The sequence below is a fragment of the Macaca nemestrina genome, chromosome 14, assembly GCF_043159975.1.
Source record: "Macaca nemestrina isolate mMacNem1 chromosome 14, mMacNem.hap1, whole genome shotgun sequence".
In the NCBI taxonomy this organism is placed as follows: Eukaryota; Metazoa; Chordata; class Mammalia; order Primates; family Cercopithecidae; genus Macaca; species Macaca nemestrina.
Genome location: NC_092138.1, coordinates 112,297,534 through 112,313,124, shown reverse-complemented (window position 1 = coordinate 112,313,124; position 15,591 = coordinate 112,297,534). Strand labels below are relative to the sequence as shown.

The 15,591-nt window shown below is 46.9% G+C and overlaps 1 protein-coding gene across 3 annotated transcripts in view; it reads right to left on the bottom strand.

The window, feature by feature from the left end:
• Positions 1–285: 285 nt before the first annotated feature.
• Positions 286–15,591, bottom strand: part of LOC105464101 (nucleoporin 214) — a 113,159-nt gene continuing 97,853 nt past the window's right edge. For all 3 annotated transcript variants that reach the window (XM_071078447.1, XM_071078446.1, XM_071078448.1), the window contains exons 32-36: positions 13,277–13,429; positions 6,703–6,874; positions 4,251–4,390; positions 2,639–2,663; positions 286–1,488 (exon numbers count right to left, since the gene is read on the bottom strand). In XM_071078447.1, coding sequence (XP_070934548.1) covers positions 1,455–1,488; positions 2,639–2,663; positions 4,251–4,390; positions 6,703–6,874; positions 13,277–13,429 — 524 coding nt within the window. In that variant the 3' untranslated portion in view covers positions 286–1,454. The remainder of the gene's footprint in view (positions 1,489–2,638; positions 2,664–4,250; positions 4,391–6,702; positions 6,875–13,276; positions 13,430–15,591) is intronic.

Genomic DNA, 15,591 nt, shown 5'->3' with positions numbered 1-15,591 from the left:
AACCCAACAGTGCTATACAATGAGATTCCTCTTCCTGCGAGCTTAAGAAATCACCAAAAACAAAGCCAGGTGGGTATCTAGCCTCTATCTGAGTCCTCTGGAGCCAGAGTCCCCAGGATGGAGGCTGGGAATGTGTACTTGACAAAGAACTCTGCAGGTGATGCTGGGGCATAGGCAAGATGGGGACCATCAGACCAGGTGGTGACACAGTAGGGACCTCACCATGGTCTACTGTCCCCACTTAAGCCATCAGAACCAAGGAGGTCACACTCTCTGCAACATGAATTAATGTCATGTCAAACTTTTATTAAAACATGAAAAAAAAAAACAACCTGCCAATATGTAAAACTCAAAAAAAAAAAAAATCCCTTCCCAACTCGCCCCTGCTCATGACCCAAGCCAAAGCGCTGTCAGATTCTGGGTCTGAAAGAGAAAGTCTTACATCTGTTTTCAATGCGAGATGGTCCTTGTTTGATGGCAACTATCTAGGATGTTACAGGCCTCAAAGATACTGCATTAAAGATAAAGAAGCACTGTAACGGAACTGCAGTGATGAACTCTGGGCCGTGCTAGCAAACACTGTTGTCAAATCCACTACCGTTCTGCTAGTGTTGTCTGGCAATAGCAGTGTCTTCCCACTTCCTGGGTCTACCCAAGGGCTATCTGCACTGTGGTTAGCAGACAATGGGTAGGTGTGGTTACCAATGTCACTGCCACATACAGAATATAAAGGCTGTCTTCTCAAGCAACTGGTCCCTCCTCTCTGGAGTAGGACACACAGCACCCAAGAGCCACATGGAGATGAGCGGACAAGGCCGGCTAAGGGGCAGCACTGTCCTGCCTCACGCTGGCTACTATTGTACTGAAGAGCGCTATGGCTGCTTCTGAAACTCAACTGCTGCTGGCGTGAGTGGCTTCCTGTGCCTCTTCTCAATCTCAGAGTGTGTCCTTGGATGGTCCTGATACACAACGGCAAAAAGAACATGGAGAGGAGATAACCAAGTTTTGGCCTCAAAAAGACAACCCACCAGCCTTCAACCTCTTCCCTATGTGGAGGGCGCTAGGTCCAAGTGAGACCATGGCACATTCGATGCTGTTTACCAACACCCGACGCTGGTGACTTTGGATGCCATCCTTGAAGACACAGTGCTGGCTGATGGAGGCTCTGCTGGCTTCTCAGAGCCACAGAAACGGGGCTATCTCCTTGGCTGTGATCTGAAAAAACGCACATACATTCTGTACAGAAACGGACAGTTTAATAGTGGCAGGGAAAACCCAACGTGAAATATAAAATAAGTAATCACGCGTCTCGTGAGTTTCGGTTTCTGTTGTTTCTTTCTGGATGTATGTGTTCTGATGGCAGCGTCGGTCTGAGCAGCCTGCTCCAGCATTTCTCGGTGAAGCAGCTGAGGATGCAGTTGGTCCCAGGGACCGAAGGGCCTGCTGACACCCCCTCAGCTTCGCCAGCCACCAAAACCCTGCACAGACCTGCAAGGAAGCACAGAAGAGTGGTGGAGTCAGCTGCTCTGTCACAGAGCAGTCACAGGCTCTGCTGCTCTGCCTGTGTGCAAAGGTCAGGACTCCGATTTTTTATTATTATTTTTTTGATAGAGTCTCACTCTGTTGCCCAGGCTGGAGTGAAATGGCGTGATCTCAGCTCACTGCAACCTCCACCTCTCAGGCTCAAGCACTTCTTCTGCCTCAGCCTCCCAAGTAGCTGGGATTACAGGCATGCACCACCATGCCTGGCTAATTTGTGTGTGTGTATCTATATATATATATATTTTTTTTTTAGTAGAGATAGGGTTTCACCATGTTGGCCAGGCTGGTCTCAAACTCCTGACCTCAAGTGATCTGCCCACCTTGGCCTGCCAAAGTGCTAGGATGACAGGTGTGAGCCACTGTGCCTGTCCAGTTTTGTTTTGTTTTGTTTTCCTTTTGAGATAGGGACTGGATGTCACCCAGGATGGAGTGTAGCAGTACCATCTTGGCTCACTGCAGCCTCGACCTCCCAGGCTCAAGTGATCCTCCCACCTCAGCTTCTGGAGTAGCTGGGACCACAGGCATGAGCCAGCATGCAAAGCTAATTTTTAAAATTTTTAGTAGAGATGGGGTCTCACTATGTTGCGCAGGCTGGTCTTGACTCCTGGGCTCAAGCAATCCTCCCACCTCAGCCTCCCAAAGTGCTGGGATTATAGGCATGAACCACCCACCTGGCTAAGACTGAATTTTAACGCCATGAAATTCTACACAGAAGCAAAGAGGATGGATCAGCACGAGACCTGGTGATGGCCCAGAGCCCAGGGGTTAGCACACGGCTTCCGAGAAACCCACAAGGGAAGTCACAAGCAGCATCTCCTCAGCGCTGCCCTCAGGCCCGGCTCACTGGCAGGCTGCTCTCTTTCTCTCTGAACCATGTCTCTTAAGAAGGCGAGGCCTGGCACCTTCTGTCACATTGCTACGGAGAAGAGCAAGTCCACAAAACCCAAACCCTGCTGCTGAACCCCCACACTTCCAGGACAAACTCTAAAAACAGGAAAAAATGAAAAGAAAATGCACAAATCCAGCAAGATCCACACACTTCCAACCTTATTTAATGCTTTTAATTAAGGTCAGACTCAAAAAGGGGGATACTTACGAGTTATTTGATCCAAAGCTGAAGCCTGAAAAGCAGAAGACAGAAGTTAAAGCACGCGTCCACTCGAAAGATGAAGGTGGTCCCCATGCTAAGTGCCTGCCCTCCTGTGCTTCTCAGTCATGGGAAGCCCTCCATGCCTCCCCCACCTACAGGAAGGCAGGAAAGGTACATGCAGAAGCCCCTTTATTCTGAGTTTGTCCTCTGGAGCTGCTCAGATCCCCCAGAAGGCAGAAGAAATCCTTTACATTTTATGAGTTATCTTCTTGGTATTTTAGGTTCTTCCTCCCTCCCCGGCCCCAGCTGTAGGCAGAGGGTCTCTGGTTTGGCCTCTCTCTCAACTGCGCTGGACCACACAGATTCATTTCATTAGGACAACTTTTTTTTTTTTGTGCTGTGGTTGTTTTTCCATCCATTTGCTTCCTCTTCTTTTTGAGGGCCAGAGAAGCAAGATGGCTGGATTCTAAGCCTGGTTCTGCTGCTAACTGACTCTCGGCAAATCACTTAGTTCCTTGGAGTTTCTGTTTCGTCATTGGTACGACTGTAATGATACCTAAATTCTGTGCCTCATCAGTTTATTGCAAGAACAAAATGGAAGACACATATTCTGCCGTCTGAAGAAGCAGAGTGTTAAACAAATGCAAGATGTTTTGTGAAGTTTCTACGTGTTTTCTTTTTTTTTTTTTTTTGAGTCTGTTGGCTTAGATTTTTAAACCAAGGCCTAGTAAGACCATTATTATGTTGGGCTTCTCAAATCCTGAGAGGAAATAAAGACAGTAATTTCTTTGGTAAGAAATGACACAATGTTCTAAGCCTAACCAAAACCTAAAAAATATATATATTTCTTCATTGGTATGAGATACATACATATATATATATATATTTATTTTTCGGCTGGGCGCGGTGGCTCACGCCTGTAATCCCAGCACTTTGGGAGGCTGAGGCGGGTGGATCATGAGGCCAGGAGATGGAGACCACCCTGGCTAACCCAATGAAACTTCGTCTCTACTAAAAATACAAAACATTAGCCGGGTGTGGCGGTGGGCGCCTGTAGTCCCAGCTACTCAGAAGGCTGAGGCAGGAGAATGGCATGAACCTGGGTGGCAGAGTTTACAGTGAGCCGAGATCGCACCACTGCACTCCAGCCTGGGCAACAGAGCGAGACTCCGTCTCAAAAAAAAAATTTTTTTTTTCAACCACTTTCAGTATGTTATGTATTTATTTATTTTGAGACAGGGTCTCATTCTGTCACCCAGGCTGTAGTGCAGTGGTGCAATCACAGCTCACTGCAGTCGACCTCTCGGGCTCCAGTGATCCTCCTGCTTCAGCCTCCTGAGTAGCTGGGACCACAGGTGTGTGCCACCATGTCTGGCCAATTTTAAAATTTTTTGTAGAGAATGGGGTCTTGCCATGTTGCTCAGGCTAGTCTCAAACTCCTGGGCTCAAGTGATCCTCCCGCCTTGCCAAAGTGCTGGGATTACAGGCATGAGCCACGTGCCTGGTCAGCTTTTAAAATACTAAACAGACTGGTCAGGTAAAACATACTCATTTGTTTGGGGGAAGAAGGCAAGAGGGACCCATTGTGCTTGCGCAGGGAGAACTTGTAGCAGCTCACCTCCTGTGCCTGATCCAAAACCAGAGAATCCGCTACTCTGGGTCCCAAAACCAGAAGTCTGTTGGGACAGTGATCCGAAAGTGGGGGCATTCTGACTCGCGAGTGTGCCGAAGGATGTGGTGTTGCTGCTGCTCCCAAACCTGCGCTCCAGTGAGAAACAGACTGAGGTCAGTGGGGCCTCTCACCACTCGGCCATCTGCAAGCCTCAGCCCCCTGCCGTAAATCTCAATATACACGACACACATGATCCAGGGTGACAGGCTGGGCCTAACTAGCAGCCTTTTAGAGAGAACGAGCTATCGTCCAGGGCCAACTTTTATCTCTGCTCTGGGAAGAAAAACGGCAGGAGTACAGTATGAAATCCAACCTGGCCAGTGTTTTGGTTTCCATCCCCTATCAGAACACCAGGGCATTTGGGAACTGTGCAGTACACATTTCCTGCTCTACCTCCAACAATCCTGAAGCTTTATTCTATCATTTTAGCATTTCTCACTTACCGACCATTCCCCCACACCCCGCTCCCATTTATTTATCTTCAGCTCCTCTTGGGATCTTAATTCTATTTACGTTTTTCAAGTCGTTTCATTCAGGATTTTGTATTTGTTTCCTGAATCAATAATTACTATCCAAAACAATGTAAAAGTGGCTACCATTTTCTTTCCCCTGCTGGCCCCACCTGGAGACAATCCCCTGTGCACCCTCGCTCAGTTCTCCCTCCAGATATGGACCAGCACAGAAGGTGGCACTGTGTGGCCTACCAGAGCCCCCTGAATCATTTGCAGAGGAATTCAGCTGGGTTGGCGAGAGCTTCTGGGGTCTGGAGGTGACTAGGTGAGGGAAATAGATCAGTGGTTTCTGGGAGAAGGGGCAGCACCTGGGGCAAGAGTCAACCCCAAAGCAAGAAAAAGTATCTAAAACTCCCCCTTCCCACCATTCTATTCACTGTTAATGGTGAGGTCAAGGCTCTTTCCATACAAAGGTGGCCAAGGGATCTGCCCTCATTGGACTTTCTCCCAGGAGCATCTGCTCCCTTCCTCCTCCTGCCTTGGGCCTCATCAGCAACAGCCTGCCCTTCTCAGAGGCCTGCCCTTCAGGGTAGGAGACAGGCTCATGGCCAGGGACCTGGAAGAAGGTAATGGGCTTTTATGGGGATTTAATAACTGACCTGGTATTAACCCTTTTTAGGACTGACTAACCAGCCAGTCAGGATTTGTGTGAGAGCTGCCCCAAGGCAGAATATGATACTTTTCTACTAGTAAAGAAAACAGCTGGTTTCAAATAAATAAATCAATTCTCAAGATACCCAGTCAACCCACACCTTCCACCAACTCTGTGGTACTATGTGCTAGGTCATCACTGCAGAGAACAGCGTCCATTAAGACCTCTGAGAATACCAGCCTAAGTGGGTCTCTAACTGTCTTTTCCAAGCTTTCCTTAACTTAATTCTTGGGGTTTCCTGAGGGCAAACCTAAGGCATTAGTCTCCCTGTGAAACAGGAGCAGCAGCACGCCAACCCTCACTCTTGCTGCTGCGCTCCAGCATCTTGCATGGAGGGAAAGGGTGTGAGTAAGAACATACTATAGTTTATTTTCAAGATAAAGATGCTGTTAGCTTGCCAAGACTCAGATCCCAAGTATCTCTACAATTCCCCCAGACAAAATCATCTCCCCTCCCCCAAGTCTTCAGCTCATGTTGAGCCCAGTACCGTGGTGAGAGGCATTTTAGAACTTTCAGGCATCAACACCTCCTTTGAATGAGACTTGGTAGTCACCCCATGTACAATTTTTAAATTGGGATGTTGTGGTGGGGTGAAGACTTTTTTTCCCTTGGGGTTTTGGCAACCAGACTGAAATTCTGCCCTTAAAAGCAACTCCCTAACATGGCCTTTTCCAGTGCAGACGCACACGAGGCAATGAAAGCAGCTTCGAAATTCCTGATCATCCAGGATCTTCCCATGGCGGGGGACCTGTGGAACTGAATACTCACTGTGGGGGCTGCAGGGGAGCAGGGGACACAGGGAGTTGTTTGTTCAAGGACAATGGGTCTAACACAGAACAATCCCAAGATGAAAGAATCTGGTGGAAACCATTCATTGAGGACTTCCTAACAGAAGCTCCACAAGGGGGTACCCCTTGGCTACAAAGCAGTAGTTAAGGCAGGGCTGGTGCCTTCCTTTAGCCCCAGCAGGAGAACAGGGGCTCTGATGACCAGCATTTCTCATACGAGGGAACAGCAACACAGCTGAGGTCCACCCATGAATTCAACAAAGCCTGGCTTAAAAGAAATGAGTCTTACCCTGGAGAGGAACAGGAATCCTTGAGGGAGTTGTTCACCAGTTTCAAGGGAGGGGCCTTCAGCTCATGGTCAAATTTCTTTTCAGAGCACGAGTACAGGCCCCTAGTGCTTTTTGGCTGGCATGTGGGTTCCCAAGGGCCCTCCCCAGGGGGCTTACCCGAATCCTCCTGCGCTGGCAGCCGCAGTGCCCTCTCCGAACACTTTGCCTCCCGTCGAGCCCAGAGGGCTTGTAAAGGCTGGGGCTGAACCGAATGCTGGCACCCCTCCAAACCCAGGGGATCCCCCAAAAGTAGGAGGGCTGCCAAACACTGGAGCAGCACCGAAGCCACCTGAGCAAAACAGAGGCAAACAAACAGAAATAGGGAGAAAGAGAGGAGGAGATAGGAAGAGAAGACATTGAGCAATGAGAAACCAAATCAAAATAGGAAGAAAAAAAGGGAAAAGAGGATGTCAGCAATTCAAATGCAAGAACTAAAGAGCAAAATCCACCTGCCCTTCTATCAAGAAAATAGTAATGAAATCAACAAAACAAAAGCCCTCAAAGCAAACCACCCCCCTCCATTTCCATCAGAGGGCTCTGGGGTCCACTCAGGAGAGCTCCTGCAAACCCTGTGAAGTCAGTATGAAGCCGTGTGAGCAGACCTCCGAGAGCCCACTCGGTGCACCTCCCACCCTTGCAGGTCCTCTGAGCTGTCTGGAGTGAAAAACCATTCTCGAAAACTCCAATTCCTACCCAGCTGTCAAAAAGATGACAGACTGTATTACTTATCAGTACGTAGGCAAGACATCTAGCTTCACAGAAACCCAAATTATAAAATCAGAGGCTCAAAATCCCCTCTCAGGGAGAATTCCTGAATTGGGTCATAGCAGAGATGGACGTGCACATGGCGCCCAGCCAGGTGCTTTTTATTTATTTACAGCCTGATGGCTCCTACATCTCTCATCGGAGTCTCCCTTTCTCTCGCTCAGTGGAGAAGGTTGTTTTTTTTTTTTAAATGCTTTTTTCCTGCAGTTTGGAATTACTTCTCAATGAAAAAATACACCAAATTTCTTCTTTGGAGGTAGGCTGCTGTAGAAATCTAATAAAATAGTAAGTCAACAGTGAGGACAGCCCTAGAGTTCAGATGCCTTCTGCAAGTTGCCAACATTGCTGCCCAGTGAGCTCAGGCTGCCAGAGGGCAGCACCACACAGGTGGCCACACAGACAAGGCTGAGGTCACACATGGGGCACCCTACTCTGATTGCTGGTGATGCCTGTCAGGCGGGAAGACAAAACATCCTCCCCTGAGCTATTCCTGATGTGGGTTCCCAAACTTCCAAGACACTGCTGAAATCATTCTACAGTATTAGAACAGACACTCAGTGAGTGTCTTCTGGAATGAACGGAACAGAAGGGCTTAAGAAATGTGCTCTAACTGGGAGCACTCTCTAAAGGGTAGTACTTCTTAAAGTGAGTTTTGGCCCATGAACTGCATGCTGGCGGGAGTAATGGTGGCTTAGCGACAAGCCTTTTCTCCCCTTTCAGAAAGTGAATCTGCTGTTAGAGGGATGAAATCTAGACTTCTTATTGTTTATGTAATCACAACACAAGATTCTGCTGTCTGAATCAGGAAAGATCAAATCCTGGGTATGAAAAGTTGTCAGCTGAATTCCTCAGTTAACTGTTACTTTATGATTCACTCATGTGCCTATTTGCCATTAATAGTGGTAGGCTGCAAAACTGAGAAGATACTTTTTTGCTAAGGCTCATGTTTGGGTTAACATTCCGCATTTTAAAACCTTGAGTGAAATTCCAAGCCATGATAATGGAGACTGTTGGGTTATAAATATAACAGACTGGAAAAAAAAAGTGCTAAAAAACCCTTACAGTTGAATTATTTAAGACTGATCATAGATCTAGTTACACTTTCTTCCTAGACATGCAGGGCTTTATCCAGTGCCTTCTTTTCAATATTGCTTAGACTTCTTGGTGGAAGGTGAGTGAAAAATAGGAAGTCATGACGATACAGAAAATAAACTGGACAGGGGAGGGGTGGCGGTTAAGTATACACAGAGAGAAAAAGCCCCCAAACAACACACCTGGGTCCCAGCCAAATTACACAGGAAGACAACAGTCACTCTGGCTTAAACAGGCAACTCCCTCCTGATGGCAGGAGGGGTTCGATTTTATTTTATTTTATTTTATTATTTATTTATTTTTTTTGAGATGGAGTCTCACGCTGTTGCCCAGGCTGGAGTGCAGTGGCGCGATCTCGGCTCACTGCAAGCTCCGCCTCCTGGGTTCCCGCCATTCTCCTGCCTCAGCCTCCTGAGTAGCTGGGACTACAGGCGCCCGCCACCGCGCCCGGCTAATTTTTTGTATTTTTAGTAGAGACGGGGTTTCACTGTGGTCTCGATCTCCTGACCTTGTGATCCGCCCGCCTCGGCCTCCCAAAGTGCTGGGATTACAGGCTTGAGCCACCGCGCCCGGCCGGTTCGATTTTATTAGTTGCCATATTTCATAAATTTCTTCTCCAGAAGAAATATAAATTTTCTAATAATCAATGATGACAAACTTTCTAATTTATTGAGGGCCCACTCTATGCCAGGGGCTTCACAGCAGTTCTCTTAAATCCTCCCAATAAACCTGGGATCCTTACATCACAGGGGAGGAAACTGAGACTTAGAGAATATGTCACTTGTCCAAACTTTAGCCAGCTGGTGGGTGCTAGAGCTCGGACTGGAACAAGGTCTGTGCGACTCAAAAATGCCCACCTCTCATCTTCCCATCATTCATCCCCTGCCTGCCTCCCTCCAAATCTAACACTTGAGCGAGAAAGCAGGGTGTAGACCACTGACCATGGTGGGCAGGGCAGCAAGGCCATCTTCACTCCATCCCACCTTCCTCCTGTCCTCTCCCTGGATGACCTCCAGCAGGATTTTTTTTTTTTGAGACGGAGTCTCACTCTGTCACCCAGGCTGGGGTGCAGTGGCCGGATCTCAGCTCACTGCAAGCTCTGCCTCCTGGGTTTACGCCATTCTCTTGCCTCAGCCTCCCGAGTAGCTGGGATTACAGGTGCCCGCCACCTCGCCCAGCTAGTATTTTATATTTTTTAGTAGAGACAGGGTTTCACCGTGTTAGCCAGGATGGTCTCAATCTCCTGACCTCGTGATCCGCCCGTCTCAGGATTATTTTCTAATGCAATTTTACAGAAGGGAAGATAGACACTTTGGAATTTTTCAAAGACCCATCCAAATCATCAACTTAAAATCTCTCTTACAGCAAAAAGTGACTGCCCCGATGCCTGCGCAGGAAGGCAGTTCCTCCATTCACAGCAGCCCTTCCTTCTACTTGGGACTTCCAGTCCCCTCTTTCGACAGAAAAAGCTCTCCAGAACCAATACGAGTTCGGCTGCAGAGAGATGAAGTCCCTGAAACATGAGGGGGCGTGGTCTTTCCCCTGCCCTCGCTTTGATGTTTATGGTTACTAGTTCATTCATCTTATGTATCTGAAAGATAGTTTTTCTCTCTTTGAGTCCTCGATCTAAGTATTACAGTTTCATGGGGCAAATAAATAAATACTATGAAAAGTTGAGGCATATATTTTCTCTAAGACTGGACAAATAAAAGGGTCAGATTTTCTTTCTTTTTTTAAGACAGTCTTGCTCTGTTGCCCAGGATGAAGTGCAGTGGCATAATTTTGGCTCACTGCAATCTCTGCCTCCCAGGATCAATTGATCCTCCCACCTCAGTCTCCTGAGGAGCTGGGACTACAGGCATGCACCGCTGTGTCTGGCTTATTTTTGCATTTTCTTTTTTTTTTTTTTTTTTTTTTTTGTAGAGACGGGTTTTTGCCATGTTACCTAGGCTGGTTTCAAACTCCTGGACTCAAGTGATCTGTCTTCCTTGGCCTCCCAAAGTGCTGGGATTACAGGTGTGAGCCACTGTACCCAGTATCTGAATTAGGTGTGATTTTCCTTTTTTCTTTTAGAGATAAAGGTCTCACTATGCTGCCCAGGTTGGTCTTGAACTTCTGGGCTCAAGTGATCCTCCCACCTCAGCCTCCCAAACTGCTGGGATTACAGGCGCAATTTCAAAGGTCAGATTTCCAAATCAATGGGGACATAATCCCAGGATAAAGAACCATATATAGGAAAACCATAAGAGTCAAAGAAAACATTATCAGTCTTCTAAAAACATACAAAGTTTTGATGATCGATGAACTAATATTCCCCAGTTGAAATGTTCACGATGTGCCTTTCTAACTGGGATAAAAGCCTTGTGGCCCTTTCATTTTTAAATAATGCACTGTGTGTGTGGCAAAAAGAAAGCTGCGAAGCCCATTTCAGAATATTCTGTTTTAATTTCTAGGAGCAGTATTAACAACTAGCAACCAAGGACTAAGCTACCTGAGTCACAGTTTGAGGTAAGGTACACAGTAGATTTGGAAACCACAGCACTTTAGGCTCTACACATGAGACTCCATGTATTAATTTGGGGCAGCCTTACTCCCAAGTCAGAGCCACCGATGCATCTAGTCCTGAGGTTGGATCCTTCCTCTGGAATTAGCATATTTCAGAGCATCCTATACATACGGGGGCCAAGTGTCCTGCCCACTTACCCACGGGGAGTTTGCTTTCAAAAGCTGCTTGCTCAAACAGCCTACCCTGGACCCCCCCGTCTTAAAAAAAATTCTTTTCACACAACTTTCCATCAACAAGAACAGGAGTGCAGACTCCCCGCAGATCTCAGAGACAGAAACAGAATGGAGAGGCAGATGACAGAAATGAAGTACGTTTTCAGATCTAAACATATATTGTTCTTTAAAAATTTTTAGTTATAAATACATCATACATGATTATAAAAAGGCATATAGTTTATATAAATGTATACTTTAATAGTAATGCTGGGATAAAAAGTAGTGCTAGTAATGTTCCTTTTCCTTGTTTACATGGGTGTCAACTATGAAAATTAATTCAGCTGTGTACTTATGCTATTTGGATTGTGGATACACATATACTTCAATTAAAAATAAAGGGATCTGGGGGCCAGGAGTGGTGGCTCACGCCTGTAATCCCAGCACTTTGGGAGGCCGAGGTGGGGAGATCACGAGGTCAGGAGATCGGGACCATCACCATTTCACATGATGAAATGCCATCTCTATTAAAAACACAAAAAATTGGCCGGGCGCGGTGGCTCAAGCCTGTAATCCCAGCACTTTGGGAGGCCGAGACGGGTGGATCACGAGGTCAGGAGATCGAGACCAACCTGGTGAACATGGTGAAACCCCGTCTCTACTAAAAAATACAAAAAAAAAAAACCAGCCGGGCGAGGTGGCGGCGCCTGTAGTCCCAGCTACTCGGGAGGCTGAGGCAGGAGAATGGCGTGAACCCGGGAGGCGGAGCTTGCAGTGAGCTGAGATCCAGCCACTGCAACTCCAGCCCGGGAGACAGAGCGAGACTCCGTCTCAAAAAAAAAAAAAAAAAAAAAAAAAACAAAAAATTAGCCGGGCGTGGTGGCAGGCGCCTGTAGTCCCAGCAACTCGGGAGGCTGAGGCAGGAGAATGGCATGAAGCTGGGAGGCAGAGGTTGCAGTGAGCCGAGATCGCGCCACTGCACTCCAGCCTGGGCGACAGAGCCAGACTCCGTCTCAAAAAAAAAAAAAAAACCGATTTGCGAAAGAGGGGAAAGTAATATACAGATGAGAAATTAAACAGATAATCTGCTTTGACCCTCACAAATAATGGACACCCCAACAAATCCATGACTCAGGATGCTTTCCTGTTGATACTTTAGTTATCATTTCCTTATGTGTTCCTTTACTTTGGTTGTTCTGCAGCTGTAAAATATTTAGAATGTTTTTTTCCCAAGAAGACTCTATGTTCTCTAAAGAGTTGCATTACAGCTGGGCGCGGTGGCTCACGTCTGTAATCCCAGCACTTTGGGAGGCCGAGGTGGGCAGATCATGAGGTTAAGAGATGGAGACCAGCCTGGCCAACATGGTGAAACCTCGTCTCTACTAAAAGTACAAAAATCAGGGCCGGGCGCGGTGGCTCACGCCTGTAATCCCAGCACTTTGGGAGGCCGAGGCGGGCGGATCACAAGGTCAGGAGATCGAGACCACGGTGAAACCCCGTCTCTACTAAAAATACAAAAAATTAGCCGGGCGCGGTTGTGGGCGCCTGTAGTCCCAGCTACTCGGGAGGCTGAGGCAGGAGAATGGCGTGAACCCGGGAGGCGGAGCTTGCAGTGAGCCGAGATCGCGCCACTGCACTCCAGCCTGGGCGACAGAGCGAGACTCCGTCTCAAAAAAAAAAAGAAAAAGAAAAAAAAAAAAAAAAGTACAAAAATTAGCTGGGTATAGTGGCACATGCCTATAATCCCAGCTACTAGGGAGGCTGAGGCAGAAGAATTGCTTGAACCAGGGAGTCGGAGGTTGCTGTGAGCCGAGATCGCACCATTGAACTCCAGCCTGGTAACAGATTTAGACTCCATCTCACACACAAAAAAAAAAAAAAAAAAAAAAAGGTTGCATTACTTGCATTCTATGCTTTTAAACATGTTTTGGAAGACCTGGAATCATGTTAGGAATGTAGCAGATGCTCAGTAAATATGAAGAGGAGGAAACAGTTAACTTCTTTACTCCAATCCTATTCTCTTGAGATAACCACCCTAGAGATGTCTCCTTCCAGATATCTACGCATAAACAAATATGCATAAAAAGATAACCATAACAAATAGACACAGGAGTACCTGTTTTGTTTGGAGAGGAAAACCCAAAGCCTTGGGATGCCACACTTCCTCCTCCAGAGCTGAAAGTGCCAGTGGGTTTCTGCTCTCCAAACGACGAGCTGGCAAAGCCACCAAATGTCTTGGCCCCACTGTTTCCAAACAGGTTAGAGGTATCTGAAGAGACGAAGAGATGAAGATGTGAGGGAGGTCAGAGGGAGAGAAATGTCTTTACCTGCTTCTCAGAACAAAGAAAAAAATATCAGTTGGGTGTTTGGGAAGATGGGAGTGACAAGCCGCCTAGAACCCAAGGGAGCGGAGCGGCAGAGCGACAGGCACTTTCTCTGATTTTCACACACCTTGCTGGGAAGTTTTTAGTCATTCTGGCACCCAGGCTCAGGATTTTCTGGCATGATTCTACAGGCACAAAACAAAGGAGCAGTGAGAGGCCCCACTGAAGAGGCGTGCTCCCGCAGGTGTCAGGACGGCCCAGCAATGGAGGCCATGGCTCAGCCCCACAGGCTGCTTTCTTCTGAAGAAAGGGTTTGCTTTGATTGGTTTCTTCACACCAAGACCAACTTCAAATTTTGTCAAACTAGGGAAATTAAAGTTAGAACAAATCCAAACCAGGCATAATGGCTTCTAGCACTTACTTACTGCTTTTATAGTCAAGTTCAGCATGCTTATGGCTGCCCGAGCTGCTCAGAGAATGGCAGTGAAATGAGAAAAATCACGGTGCTCCTATCTTTGATCCAAGAGGATATAGGGATGGTCTGAAGAATGTGAAAGAGGCTAGCAAGACTTCCAGTCAGATTTCCTCTAAGAGGTTTAATGAAGCCCTTGACCTTTTAGATACTTATCTAGGGGGTCATTCCCCCTCTCTCAACTATGCACTGAATTCACTCCAAGAATTAAAGGAAAAAAGGAAACTACTAAAAACCAAGATGGCTGAGAATTTTTTCACCTGTTACAAGAAATGCAAACCTGACAGACAATAAATAGCCAAAGTCTACATACACAGAAGCTGTCACTCAAATACAGCATAGGATATGTCAGAGTTTTCAAACTTTTTTTTGTGGGGGGAGGGGTGTTGGTGGGAAGGCAAGGAATAACTCACGTTTCCTACCACGTCTGGATGGGTGTTTTATTAAATATATGCCCACAAGGCAGGCAGAAGCTATCCTGAAGTGGAGTGGATGCCCAAAGACACAAGGCATAAATGGGAGGCACAGCGTATGCTCTGGGTAATCACTGGGTGGGTAATAAAGGACCAGTCTCTCCCTAAGCCAGTCAGGTGTTCACAGGGAAGGTGAAAGGAGAGGACTGGAAGAGGGGGAGCACTTAACATCATTTTCAAAGTTGAGCTGTTGGAAGGGGTGCCCCCCCCCCCCGCCCCCATTAACCTGTCACTCCTCAGGTCTCTCAACTTGTGCTGTTACAAACCGACCCTAACAGGACAGCCAACACGGTTAATACGTCCAGATGCAATGCTCTTAATCCACAATCCAGGAGGTGAGTGGCCTCACTTTGGGACCCAGTCACCTCAAATTTCCAGGCACCAGTAATACAATATGACTTGGCCCATCACATTATGGTCACTGCCCTAGAAAAACACTGCTGACAACTGGAGAGCCTGGCTAAGGACCCACATGTCGGGTATGTCAGACATCGGCAGCTGGGTGGTTGAGAAATCCCTTTGTATCACCCTCATAACTCAGTACCACAGGATAATTTATCCCTTGATGGAGTCCCACAAAACGGCCTCCTGAGCAGTTTGACCTTCCCCTTATTGAGCTAGCCCAAAGTTAAGTTTGATTCCTTCAATGGCAGTACATTTGACACTGGAGATGAAAAACAGGCTTCTCAGCCATTCTGTTTACTTGGTATTTCAATAACAGAGGGCTGCAATTTTGTACTTTGTTAGTGCTAGCAATGCAAAATTCAAATAGCAAACAAATTCAAAGGCAAGACTGGGGTTGAATCTCCTCTTGGAGAAATTTGGTGCAACCATATGAAATGAGAGGTGAAATGATTTTACTGAGATAGTGGTGGGAAGTCAGAGATCATTTAGAAGTCTTTGGGCTTTTTAATCTTTTTCTCTATTTAAAACTTTGACTTTAAAATCTTTATGGCATATCATAGTGGAACAAGCAGTGAAGTTTGCAGTCAGACCCAGGTGAGATTACCTAATAGCTGCGTGACCCTGGGCAAGGACTTAACTAACTAAGTCCCAGTTTCCCCACACATAGAACAGGACAGCAATTCTGACTCTGCAAGGGATGCTGGGAAGATAACATGATGCACACAGGGCACTAGTGTGATATGCTGTGGACCCTCAG